Below are 13,383 nucleotides of genomic sequence, written 5' to 3'. Positions count from 1 at the left end.
TTCCAACAGGGTTGCCTCAACTAGTCTGTCCATATTTTAAAGATTAGAAGAGGAGGAAATGAAATTTCGAGTAAAAATAAAATAAAAAATGTTTTAAAGGGCATGGGTGAAAAGAATATTTAGCTTGTGAAACATGTTCCCTGGGTTTAGAACATTTTCATGGTTTCTGACAAAACAGAAGACATAGTAAACACTTAAATGCAGAAGAAATAAAAAAATATTCTTTATTTCCATGAGTTTATTTTGTATAAAAGATCAAGATAATGCTTATGGCATTTTGAGTTATTTAATTGAAATTAAATTGGACAATAGCTTTTCAATTAAAGCAAGCTTTACATTGGGTAGGGTTAAATCATTAAAAAAGCAAAGTCAGTTATTTGATTTTACAGTAAGGGACTGTTCCAGTCTAATGGCAAAAACTACAAAACCAATTAATGACCTGAACTCCTCTCTCCACTCAAGTTTCCTAAAGCTAAGAGAACCAAATCACGTTTCACGAAAGGGGTGAAGAGTAGTCCAGCATATCCAGTGATGGGATCTTAAAACAATGGATAGGCCACTTTAAATCAGTTCAGGACCCCCTCCCCCCCACTCCGTTATCAGAATGCCTACTGAAACCTAGAACGCTCAGCTTCTGTTACAGCGGAGGCATAATCGGGCCTGGACGGAGTCATCTAATGCAGTGAGTATTTGGGAAGGAGATAGGCTCAGTTTAACTGGGGTGCCCCAGGTAGGTGAAGATGCTCAGAATTCTTTTAGAAACAAAAAGGTAGTTTTGGAAGGATTGGGGTATAACTGTAGTACCTTACTGTGCGGTTATTTCTCTTCACATAAATAACCTAAAAGCCTATTAAAAATAAAATATACAATACCTATTGTGGTTTCACAGAATTTCTCAGCAGCAACTTCGTTTGCAATGTTTGCCCCCATCAACACACTGATATCAATTCCCATCTTCTCACGGATAATGTCAGAAATGAGCTTAAGCCCCTCTGGTCCTTCGTCTATACCCTAAAATGGAAAATATTGCCGTTTAATATTACTAAGCCCAAATAGCTTTTAAAGTAGGATTTCAAACTTTCATAGGGTATGATCACAATGTTTTCAGTTACACAAAAGTTAGCGCTGCAGAATTTCTTTAAGTTTAGTAATAAAGATTTTATCAGCCATGGCAAATGAATTTTAGCCAGTGTGAAATGAGTGATTATTCACACCTTAATCAGCGTTATCCCAAGAGCTTTCTTGTGCACCTTCCCGGAGATTTCCTGACAGATTTTATTTATGAATTGGTGAGGAATGACAAAAACCAGGAGGTCGGCATCTTTCACTGCGTCACCAAGGTCTGGAACGGCAACCTGGAAATAACAAAAGAGCGTTAAAACAGTCTATACTAGATAACTGATGTAAGCATCAGAACGGCATCAATCAGTTTTACACAAAACAGAGAATCTGGACTACAGTCATTAAATAGTAAATACTAATGCTCGATTATAAGACAAGGTTTTTTTTTCAGAGGAAATGCTGATCCTCCTGTCTGGTAACCCCTGCTGCTGCCGGCACTTCTAGCCCCTAGCGCCGGCAGCAGCAGAGGTTATCTACACACATCGTGCATACCTTCCCCGGGCTGGCAGAGATGAGAATTCCCTGCAGCGCTGCGGGGAATTCTCTTCTCTGGCGGCCGGCGAGCATCCGCTCGATGGACGTAGGCAACCCCCGCTATTACCGGCACATCCGCAGGGGCTTCTATGACAGAGCGCATGACAATCCGGTGCTAGGTCATAGAAGCACCGGCCTCCACCAGGGAGTCGGAAGCACTGGTAAGTTTGGGGGGGGGGTGTAGAGTGCATACGGCTTTTCTGGAGGCAGAGTACCCCATTATATGCCACTATGCTTCCAGATGCCTTATACTGCCCTATATGCCAGTGTCCCATGATATGCCTTTTAACAAAAAAAAAAAAAAAAAAAAGGAAATAAAATGTTTCTCAATAATAGCTTTTATTAAATATAAAAAAATAGTTTACATGAATTAATATTTACTAGTAAACTTTTTCCTATAGGGTAGTCTTATATTCAGATTTTTGGGGTTGTCTTATAATCGAGCAAATACGGTACTCATTGTCTTCATTAAAGCTACCCATAGTATGTGCTGTGCTTAGGAATAAAAAATTATTCAGAACGTGCCGCTTCTCCCTCATAATATAGGTTTGGTAACTGAATTGCACAATATAGGATTATGGAAAGTGACCAATTTCATTCTGTGATATTCGATCTCTGCACCTCTCAAGAAAAGAAAGCATACATCATTACAATATTATACGCAAACATACTTTAACAAGCGAACAAGAGTTGGATGGCACGATGTATGATACAGAAAAACTATCACAAGTTGCAAATTGGTTTCATGAGATCCGCTACCTGAACACTTGGAAGCCCACTGATCAGTGGGGAGTATTGGCACAGCACACAAACATGACGCCACCCCCCCACCCCACACCGCTGGTACATGATTGCATTAGCTCCTAGTGGTTGGTTGATGACAGTAAGAAGAGGATACATGGAACTACTGACGATTTATAGGCATAGACTGACCCTTACGGCCATTAAAGGCTACATCCAAAATAAAAATAGGCATGATAAAATGTTATAATAAATATAATAAAAATAGACAGCTTTCCATGGATAGCAGTGTGCATTTGACCTGCAAAGAAAAAGTAGAAACAATTGCAATCAGCACCTTGCTGACTGGTATGAAGAAAGGCATAAATCCTGCCAGTTCTAGCCGTTTACTTGGAAGAATACCAAGCCCCAAAACAGTGTTTGTGATTGTATACACAGCGCCCCCTTTTCCTCCCCACGGGCAATCAAGATTCACAATGGGCAATCAGCTACAAGCTGGGATGAAGGCAGCAGTCTCAGGAAAAATAGACATAAACAACATTATATTAACTCCTTCACAGACTAAAACCATGGACAAACTGTCAAAACACAGTGAAATGCAGACAAAGCTTTATAACACTCGGCAGGGATTACTGGATTATATCAAATGTTTTCCCAACTCCAGTAATCCAAGTGTTTGAATCGGCTTGTATAGAGAATATGTGTAGTCATTACTGCACAATCACATATTTGTATTAAAAAGGTTGTGTTATCCTAAATTTCACGATGAAACAGTAAGCTACAGTCGGTAGTTTTATTCCAATGTTTGACGCAATAACCACAGCTCTGTATTGAGACATGAAATACATGCATAAAACAAAAAAAATTGATAAGCAGCAAGCAAGTCTCACCACATTGTCTGGCAGCTTGTGCCCGGGGAGATATTTCACGTTCTCGTGGTCGGTGTTGATTATCTCGGTAAGCTTCCTCCCGTTTATGAGTTCTTCAAACACCCACATGTTGACGGTCGCTGCAAATTTCTGCGTGTTTTTCACATTGTTCCCTATAATTTTTGCAACAGCAGAACCCCTGCAGGCAGGCAAGAAATTGGAGTTAATTTCAATGTGAAAGCTTGCAAGACTATCAATAAACTAAATCCACTTTAGGTAGACACTAATGCAGGAATCGAGTGATTTGAAATTTCTACCCAGCTTCATAGTAATAAAACATTTTCCAATAAAAAAAAACCACTATTTTTTGTTAATCCCTTTATACTGCTAGTCTTTAAACATGAAAACACATTAATATGGAAACAATGCAGTACCCAACAACAAAATGCAGAAACCTTAACCCCTTCAATCCCTTTAGGGCGTACCCCTTAACCCCTTAAGGACCGGGCTCATTTTTCGTTTTCTACCCTGTGGGACCGAGGCTGTTTTGACACTTTTGTGGTGGTTGTGTTCAGGTGTAATTTTCTCCTCACCCATTTAGTGTACCCACATAAGTTATATATTGTTTTTTTCAGGACAAGATGGGCTTTCTTCAGATACCATTATTTTGATCGTATCATCTTATTTACTATAAAAAAAATAAAAAAAACATGGTGAAAAATTGAAAAAAAAGACATTTTATGACTTTTATTTGAAAAATATTTTACTCACCTAAAAAAGCAAGTAAAAAAACTAGCTAAATAGATTCTACTACTTGTCCTGAGTTTAGAGATACCCAATGTTTTTATGTTTTTTTGCTGTTTTTTGTAAGTTATAGGGCAATAAGTACAAGCAGCGTTTTATGATTTCCAAATCTTTTTTAACAAATCTGGTCAGTCTGCCTCCATCTCCTCTTTGGAACATCTTTGAAGCCGGTTAACTCAATTTAACCCATACAAACCATATATTTTTGAAAACTAGACACCCCAGGGTATTCCAAATGCTGTAATTTTAACCCTTTCCATGCACCAATTATACAACTACACTTTGTCAAACTTTGTAATAGTAATTTTTTTTATTTTTTTTTCCACACAAATTGTACTTTAGTTATAGATATACAGGTTCTGGTATATGCCACTGTCTAACAACACCCCAATGTGTGTTCAGGAACATCTCCTGAGTACAGCGATACCCCACATGCATGGGTTTGTCAGATTGTTTGGCTGGTAAAAGGCTACTTTTGGGGCATGCGTAATTCAGGTGGTCATTTGGTCATTCTGCCTCCATCTCCTCTTTGGAATATCTTTGAAGCCGGTTAACTAAATTTAACCCATTCAAACCATATATTATGGAAAACTAGACACCCCAGGGTATTCCGAATGCTGTTATTTTAACCCTTTCCATGCACCAATTATAGAACTACACTTTGTCAAACTTTGTAATAGTAATTTTTTTCACACAAATTGTACTTTAGTTATAGATATACAGGTTCTGGTATATGTCACTGTCAAACAACCCCCCAATATGTGTTCAGGAACATCTCCTGAGTGCAGTGATACCCAACATGCATGGGTTTGTCGGGTTGTTTCAGATTTAAAATGCCACATTTGGGAAGTGCGCTTTTTTTCTCCATTTTGGTCAGTCTGTACCTATGCCCTATCTGTGAGCTAGGCCACTCCAATTTACCCCATCAGCCATTTTTTTTATATATTAGACACCCCTTGGGTATTTGAAGTGCTTTTATTTTAACTCTTTGAGATTTTTGAGAAATTTTAGCACTTGCTCAAAATAATAAACTTTATTTTTTTATTTTTTTTTATTTTTTTAATACTTTTTTTATATTTTTTTTTTACACATTTTGCTGGTACTGGATGGTTCATCTAGTGACATCACTGCATAATTATTTTTAAATGTTAGCACATTTTTATTTTTTTTTAATATTTTACTAATCACATAGTGATTAGAAAGCTGGGCTCCATTGACTTGCATGGTTGAATGCAGTACCTGTATTCAACCAGCAAGTGGAGCCAGTTCTCTAGAGGGTCTGGAGACCCTCTAGCGAACTTTTTCGTCTCTCTTGTTTTATTTCCCGGCCGCCGCCATCTTACTTGATGGCGAAGATCACCGGCAGCTGCGGCTGTGACCGCTCTCCGGAGCAGTCACAGCCCACCTAAAGGTAAGTGTTTGGTGTCGCTGGATGCCTCCTGATCGAGGCATTCCAGCGACACCATTTAAGTTTAGGAGGCGATCGTTGATCGCCTCCTACACGCTTTCAAAACGGGCGTCCGCCGCCATACAATGTATGGCGGCTGTTGACGCCCCGGGGAGGGGCCAGACATGGCCCCCGATGCCGATCTCGGCCTTGCTGAATGCCTCGACGTCGAGGCATTGCAGCAAGGCCGTTTAAGCGAAGAAAGTGATCCTTGATCACTTTCTAAGCTTATTTAACTTTTTGACGGTTCAGGACCGTCAAAGGTCATTTAGTGACCTTCTTGTCATGACGGTCCTGAACCGGCAAAGGTCGCAAAGGGGTTAAACCTGTGGCAAAAAAGCCCTATGGACTTTGTTGCATAGCTGGCTTCCTGCCGACTGATCGCGGGTATCTAACATACACTCTAACACCGTACAGTAACACACGCCAACATTCTACCACTATAGACTAATACACACACTAACACCATATGCCAATACCATACTGTAAAAAACATACACTGTAGTACCACACCGTTATACATATGCACACGCTGGCTACCACTACGCATTTATAAAATTACACACTCTAACACTACGGACACATAGCAGGGACACAAAGAGGCGAGTGCCGTGCATTACGTGATCCCGCTGGGAGCCTCACGGCACCTGCTACACCACACCCAGATTAAAAATGGCAGCCCTGCAAAAGCTTGGGCACCAGGAAGTGGTTTCTAGTCGCCATGACAACAATTTTCTTACTGTAAGTGTCCCTTTAGCCCTTCCATTATAAGCAAAAGATTTTTTTTTTTTTTAAATTGAGACTGCTCATGTCTGGCAACCACTGTGTATATTTTAATGTACACCGTTCAGCCATAACACCCCTGACAGGTGAAATAAATAACACTGATAGTCTGGTTTTGATGGCACCTGTCAGTGGGTGGGATATATTAGGCAGCAAGTGAACATTTCATCCTCAAAGTTGATATGATAGAAGCATGAAAAATTGCCAAATTGTGGTGGCTAGACGACTGGGTCAGAGCATCTCTAAAACTGCAGCTGGTGTGAAGGCTGGCCCGTGTGGCCAAATCCAACAGACGAGCTTCCGTAGCTCAGATTGCTGAAAAAGTTAATGCTGGTTCTGATGGAAAGGTGTCAGAACACACAGTGCATCGCAGTTTGTTGCGTATGGGGCCGCGTAGCTGCAGACCAGTCAGGATGCCCAAGTTGACCCCTGTCTACTGTCGAAAGCACCTACAATGGGAACGCGAGCATAAGAACTGGACCCCAGAGCAATGGAAGAAGGTTGCCTGGTCTGATGGATCAGTCTCCATACAGTATTTTCAATATATGCAGTCTACGTTCTCTTTTGCCTATAAACTTCAACGAGCACAGCCCCCAAATCTGGATTTATTCAAGACAATTACTCAGTTTGCGCCCCCGTTTGCCATTTCTGGAAAATAAGCACCTTTGGCAATCCAGTATGTAGAACCGATACTACCGAGGGTATTAATTAATGAGCCAGGGATGTAATATCCATAGTGTTCTGCCAGATCAGTGAAAAATATGGCCCTACAGGCTACAAATTACTTTCACTTACAGTAAAATGGGTGATGTACTGGGTGTATATGTGTTGGATATGAGCAGATCGTCGACATTTCTAGACATTTTCTTCAAAACAAAGCCAAGGAAAATACTATATTATGTTTTATCTTCTATTGCACAGGATTTTATAGCATAGCGTATGACTGAACGACAGTTAACCATGATTTCCAGACAAAAAAAAAAATAAAAAATTAAGACAAACAATTCAATGAAAATGGTAAACTGCATCTGTTGAGCTTAATTGTACTATTTTCAGGACTGTTCACTGTACAAAAGCAACCAGTACTGAATGAACATAAATACTTCACCAGAGCATCCAATATTTAAAATATACAAAAACCCTTTCCCCTACATTTTTCCCTTTTGGTAATTTCAATAAGGCACAAGCTGCAAAAGAATCGAGGGAGTTAATTCAACTCTACTTTCAAACAAACAAAAAAACCACTCCATTAAGGACGTTCTAAACATACGATCAACAGCAGGGTTCTTCAAACCCGGGGTTGGGAGTCTGGGACCATGATCTAGGACAAGAGGTGTTTATGACTGGATTGCTTAGGCGTCTGCCAACGTGCATTTTTAGTGTTAACATGGACCTCGGCATGTGTGTTACTTATAGGCCAATCTTGAATTTCCTTTCGAGAGAACATGCGTAGATTTGTTCATCTATACCTTTTGACATTTGTGTTTTTTTGTTTACGGTCAACATGTTTTTTCATTGCGTTTTTTGATGTTGCTCATTAACATTAATGGTTGTGGTTTAGGCTTACTAGGCCTAGGGTGGCAGCTCCCCTGCTACTATCTCTGAGTGTCTCGATACACAATGATCTTCGAGCTCCCCAACTGGTCTATTTACGCTATGCTGAGATGACCTCATCAAAAGACGCTGCGCTTCCTTAAGACACCGAGTTCAAGGATATGATATCATATCCCAGCACACATTTCTTATGCAGCGGCCTTTATTGTACTCGCCACGCCAATCATGAAGGGAGAGGAGACCCCAAAAGGTAATGACATCAGTGACACCAAACTAGTTTGGGACTAACTAATAACCAACTGTGTAATTTGGCGAGTGTACACACACACACACTACACATTGAATTTAGAAACAAGTTTTCCGTTTCTATATACCGTGGCCCTTGGGACTGTAGAGCACTTTGATATACCCACATGTAGCGATCATTCTGGGCTCCTAGCAAAGAGCAAACAAGTCCACATATGGTCTATCACCGAGGGGCTAAACCAAACTAGTATTAACATCAGTCCACCGGGTAAATGCAACGCGCCAATACGGACGCAAATAGCCAGCGGAGACAAGTTATAAATGTATTTCCGTTCCGAATAGATGACATGAGGATAAGGAGTGCAGCGCGCAGCTGAGATGGTTCTCAACTGGTTATTTGTATCCTGTGCCTATAATTATTGCTGATTATGGCGCTGTACGATGGGTAAACAGGACATGAAAAGCAGTATTAACATGACACCAAATAAAACACAGGTGCTTAAACAAATTTACAACCTAGAAGGGACAGATCCTTAAACCCTGACAAGCTTCAAGTGTGAAGTTTAAGCCCCTTTAGTAATCTAAACCATTTTCCAACTTGTACTTAGAGAGACGTTAGACTTCTTGATTGGTGTTTTATTACACGGCATAGAAGATAGACTACAAAACCTTGGACCTAGGCATTCAAACATTTAAGTCCTACAAAACATTGCATGAAAACCTGCAGATTTATAAAAAATAACAGGCCATTATAGGTACATTTACATGACTCTCCTTCATATGCAGAATAATTTATTCAGAGCAGCTCAAATGTATACAGTCATTAAAAACAAATACTATGAATGAAAAAATATATACTTTGTACAGAAGTCATTCACACGCGACGTGACTAATCATTTGCGGAAAGAACCTGGCAATCAACAGGTTAACAGTGCATCATGGAACAAATCTTGCATGTCCTTAGCATAGCAAATAATCATGTTAGGTCACACAGCATTCACCCAGTGACATCATCACCATGACGCCACAAACTTTACATAAAACATGTAAAGTCACCCTCTGACTGTCAAGGACAATGAGCAACGCAAGGCAACCAAACGGTTAAATAAAGGTAAGCGCTACACGGTAATGCTGATTGAGCGTTTCGAACCCCAAACGAATAATAATTCAATAACTTCTATTTTATACTACCCGTTTAATACAAACCGGGGTCTACTCACCAGTTTCCCGAGCCTACGATGCACACTTTGAGGGGTCCTGCAAAAGCCATGTTCTCTATATAATCGCGGGGGCTACCAGATTACCGAAGAGCAGTCAGTACTAGGCTTCTCGGATCACAGCTCTCAGCACAAGCTCACCAAAACCAGCTCTCACGTCACTACCCGGCGACAAGAGCGATGCGCCACTGGCATTATGGGTATTGTAGTCTAGACACCGCCCCTACATCTGCCAATAACGGGTTAGGGCAATGGCAGGTGTGGTGTAGGGAGTGTTTGCGAAACTATGCACTAACTGACAATGAATAAGAATACAATGGCTGCTTATACGGTATATTGTATATTTTATAGCGTAAACACTCAGGACATTTCATGCATTTCTTTCTTTCATTTTAGCTCTGTGAAGTTTGTATTAGAGTCCCATTCTAATATGTATTTTTCTAAGAAAAGTTTATCAAATATATGTTGTTGTACATACTAGAGGACTGGATTGGGATGCGTGTCCCATGGGACCCGTCAAAAAACGTAAGGATGCGGGCAGTTTTTTGGGTGTTACGGGCGGTCAGACAATGTACCTGTGGGTCCCAGCAATCCTGCACACTCCCGCAAGGCTTCCATCGCGTTGCTCGCACACAGAGTCTCTTCTCTTGTTCCGCCCAGGAACCCAGCGGAGTCCCGTGAATCTACGTCACTTCACATGACTCTGCTCAGTTCCTGCTTCCCCTGGGCGGGTCAAGAGAAGAGACGCTGTGTGCGAGCAACGCAAAGGCAGCCTTGCAGGAGTGGGTGGGAACTCTGCAGTTCAGGTAAGGGGGTGGGGGAGTTTGTTTGAACGAGTATGCGTGATTGAGGGAATGAATGAGTGGGAATGATTATATAAGGGAATGAAATTCTTCGCTATCTAAAAGCTGTGACAGAATGTTTGCGGGAGCGGGCGGGATTGGACACATATGTTGCAGGAGCGGGCGGGAGTGGAACACACATGTTGCGGGAGCGGGCGGTATTGGTCAGAAATTCAGCGGGATTAAGAAAACAGTCCCGCGCAGGGCTCTAGTACGTACATGAACATGCACGCAAACTCCATGAAGGTGGCGGTACACAACGTATGGTGGGTCATACACATTTTCAAATCTGACACCCTTTTTGCACCTCGGGTGCACCTGCTTCTGTGGGTTCTGGCTCTGATTACTATCATTATTGAGTTGAAGCCCGCAAGAGCTCTTTTATTAGGTAAGGCTTTGGCAGGTACCTGTGAGGTAAACACACACATTCATTATGTGCAATCACTGATCACGCTTCAGCACGCTTGAACGCTGACAAGCTGATCTAATGAGATAAGCTGCCAGCATGCAGGGGCCTTTATGTATCATTACTACACCAAACGTGCTTAGAGGCAGGCATCAGAACATTTCTTTTGTGTTTTGTACTCGTGTTTTAATGATCCTTTTTGTATGCTTTCTGATGGTATTAACTAATAAATTAAATTTTAATGCATTTCCTGCCATGGGCTGAATCGTCTGCTGTCTAATATCTTTAAGCACATGGACGCCACGTACCATCATACCTGTGTCATTTGATCAATTATGCCTAACTGAGAGTGTTTTTGTTTAACTGTTGTTTAATATGCTTATAATTCCATGAAATACAAAGCCGCAGAATTTTGTAATGTGGATTTTCTGAAATCATCTGTGCATTTGATTTGAAAATGTTTTGCATTTTTAACTTCGCTGATGGCACCTACAATATCCCCAAGACCTATTATTGACCTATCATGGCACCTGGTCTAGATGGCTATGGCTTTGTATATTGTTGTAAATCACACTGAAATGTTAGTAGTACTTCCCAGGAACAGTTACTTGGCAAATGTGATGTCCTTAAAATATAGAAGTAGTTCAAAATCTCCTTGACAAGTATCTTGCCTTGGGCTTTACAACTGAATTTATAGATTTAAAACAACTATGTTTCTAAAGACTGACAGGTCTCCCTGAGAACCAGAGCATACATTTCAGGTTCCACAGCTATTGTTTCCCCACGTGACAAAAGGCCAGTCATTTACATGGTGTTTTTGAGTAATTCATTTTTGCATTGCTTTAGAAACACAATTCATTTTTTAAAAGCATTTTGAGCCTCAGGAGACTTCAGTTTCAATACGTTTTAAGTTTGTGTTTCCAGAACACCATTAGCCCTACAGGCTTGATGTATATTACAGAGCACAGGAAACAAAAGCCACAGCGGACTAACAGGTCCTAATTATTCTTGTCTCCCATCCCCAAAAGGAGTTCTGGCTCTATTGGCTCATGTTATTAAGGTTTACCAGAATTAGGTATATTGCTTAACCTAGTTAGTGACTAAGGGTGTTGGTGACTGTGCCATTGTAAGGCCATGGAATGTAGAAGGTCCCCAGTCTTTTCTTCTGGGGCTGCAATCCCTGAAAGATTATGTTTCGCCTTCCTTCCCTCCCTGGCTAAACCAAGGGAGGGCTGGATCTTCTTAGCCCCTCTATGAAAGGGACGACTGAAAAACACACTAAAATGTTTAAGGGAATGTATGCGCCCGAAAAGGGCAAAACACATCCTCCACACAAAAGCAGATTTTCAAGGACCAGGCCCCACTGTGACATTTACAGTACGTACAATCAGTGAATAATCCCAATCTAGCAGGCTCCACACATACAGAAAGCGCAATTACATTATACTATATAACACTATACATTATAGGCTAAGCTAGTGAAGAAAAATACAAAAAAAGTTCTAGGAAGGGTCCATGTGCTTTTCAGTCTTTCAACTGTGAGTAGTAAGGTGTAGCCTTCCCCCAGTCCAGGCCTGCCACTATTTCACTCCTGTCTATGAACACCAAGTGAGAGGCCGTATGATGTACACTTAGAAAGATTAACGTCAACAGAAATGGGACAATATCCTTCCTCATACAGAGTAAAGCAAGAAGAACAATATACATGTGTCAATAAGGAGCCAAAGTATCCATTACGCTTTACCATTCTGGGAAGAGACATGCAAATGTGGACACAATATGCCACTTCTTGATACCTTATCTAGCAGCATCTACAGGCTTTTACATATCCACCAAAAAACCTGGGGCAAGAAAAGAATATGTTTTTCAAACTTCAAATTGTTTTAAAATTCGAATTTTTAGGCACGTTTTCAGGGATCCAGAAAATATATTTTTGGGGGAGCTTGGAGGGTTGTTTTAATGTATTGGGTTTGCTTGTTTGTTTACTTACAGAGTTTTAATGTTATAATAAAGCACCATTTTCTCCAGGCGAAGGCAAATGAACTGTCAGAAGTACTATGCTGGCAGCCTCATAATTATTAGGATTTATGTTAGCATCAAGTTTAAGACACCTAACCTATTTATCCACCACAGGAAACATGAAAATCATAGCACAATTAATGCGCAGACAGATGGTCCAAGGACCAGGCAGACGCTAACGCATCTATTTTTAGAGGTCATTCTGTTCACAGAACAGACACCAGCAGGGCAAACTCTGAATCACATAAGGCAAATGTGTATCTTGCCATAGGCTTTTAGAATTAACAGTATAATGAGGCAAAGAATACATGAATATTTATGTCAGCGCCGTAAATATGCATAGAAAGGGATTTCATATGGAAATATATCACAGGGAATCAGCAGGAAAAAAGTTAAAGTTCATCTCTCTTTGAAACGTGACAAGGTATCACTTTGTAGAAGGCAATTTTACAAAACAAAACGCTGTATTAGCCAATTGGCTAGCCTACGAATAAGAGAAAGATTTCATTTCCTCCGTTATCGCTAGCACAATGTATTATAATGTACTTTCCAACATACCTGGGAACTTTCTAAATGAGGTGACTCTGGGACTATTAAAATAGTAACCCTTTAATGGTACTTGTGTATTATCCGGGCGCCACATACCTGTTATTTATCCACAGTGCAAAGATGTAAGAACAAACTCTTAAACAGGACAAAATCAAAATAAGGCCAGGAAATTATACACTGAAATCGACAACTTTCCTTGATTGATTCAGAGGGAGAATCAGGCATCAGGGGATTTCTCTTCAAACCCTAG

At 40.6% G+C, this 13,383-nt stretch overlaps 1 protein-coding gene across 1 annotated transcript in view; it reads right to left on the bottom strand.

Annotated features, from left to right (window-relative positions):
- The window catches only part of GPD1L (glycerol-3-phosphate dehydrogenase 1 like), a 31,849-nt gene extending 22,376 nt beyond the window's left edge, over window positions 1-9,473 (bottom strand). Inside the window, exons 1-4 of the mRNA XM_053467242.1 lie at window positions 9,321-9,473; window positions 3,288-3,465; window positions 1,215-1,355; window positions 873-1,011 (exon numbers count right to left, since the gene is read on the bottom strand). Coding sequence (XP_053323217.1) covers window positions 873-1,011; window positions 1,215-1,355; window positions 3,288-3,465; window positions 9,321-9,370 — 508 coding nt within the window. The 5' untranslated portion in view covers window positions 9,371-9,473. The remainder of the gene's footprint in view (window positions 1-872; window positions 1,012-1,214; window positions 1,356-3,287; window positions 3,466-9,320) is intronic.
- Between the last annotated feature and the right edge of the window lie 3,910 nt (window positions 9,474-13,383).

This window comes from Spea bombifrons, chromosome 5 (assembly GCF_027358695.1).
Source record: "Spea bombifrons isolate aSpeBom1 chromosome 5, aSpeBom1.2.pri, whole genome shotgun sequence".
NCBI classification, from domain to species: Eukaryota; Metazoa; Chordata; class Amphibia; order Anura; family Pelobatidae; genus Spea; species Spea bombifrons.
Note: the sequence above shows the minus strand (reverse complement) of the source record. Positions and strands in the feature narration are given on the sequence as shown.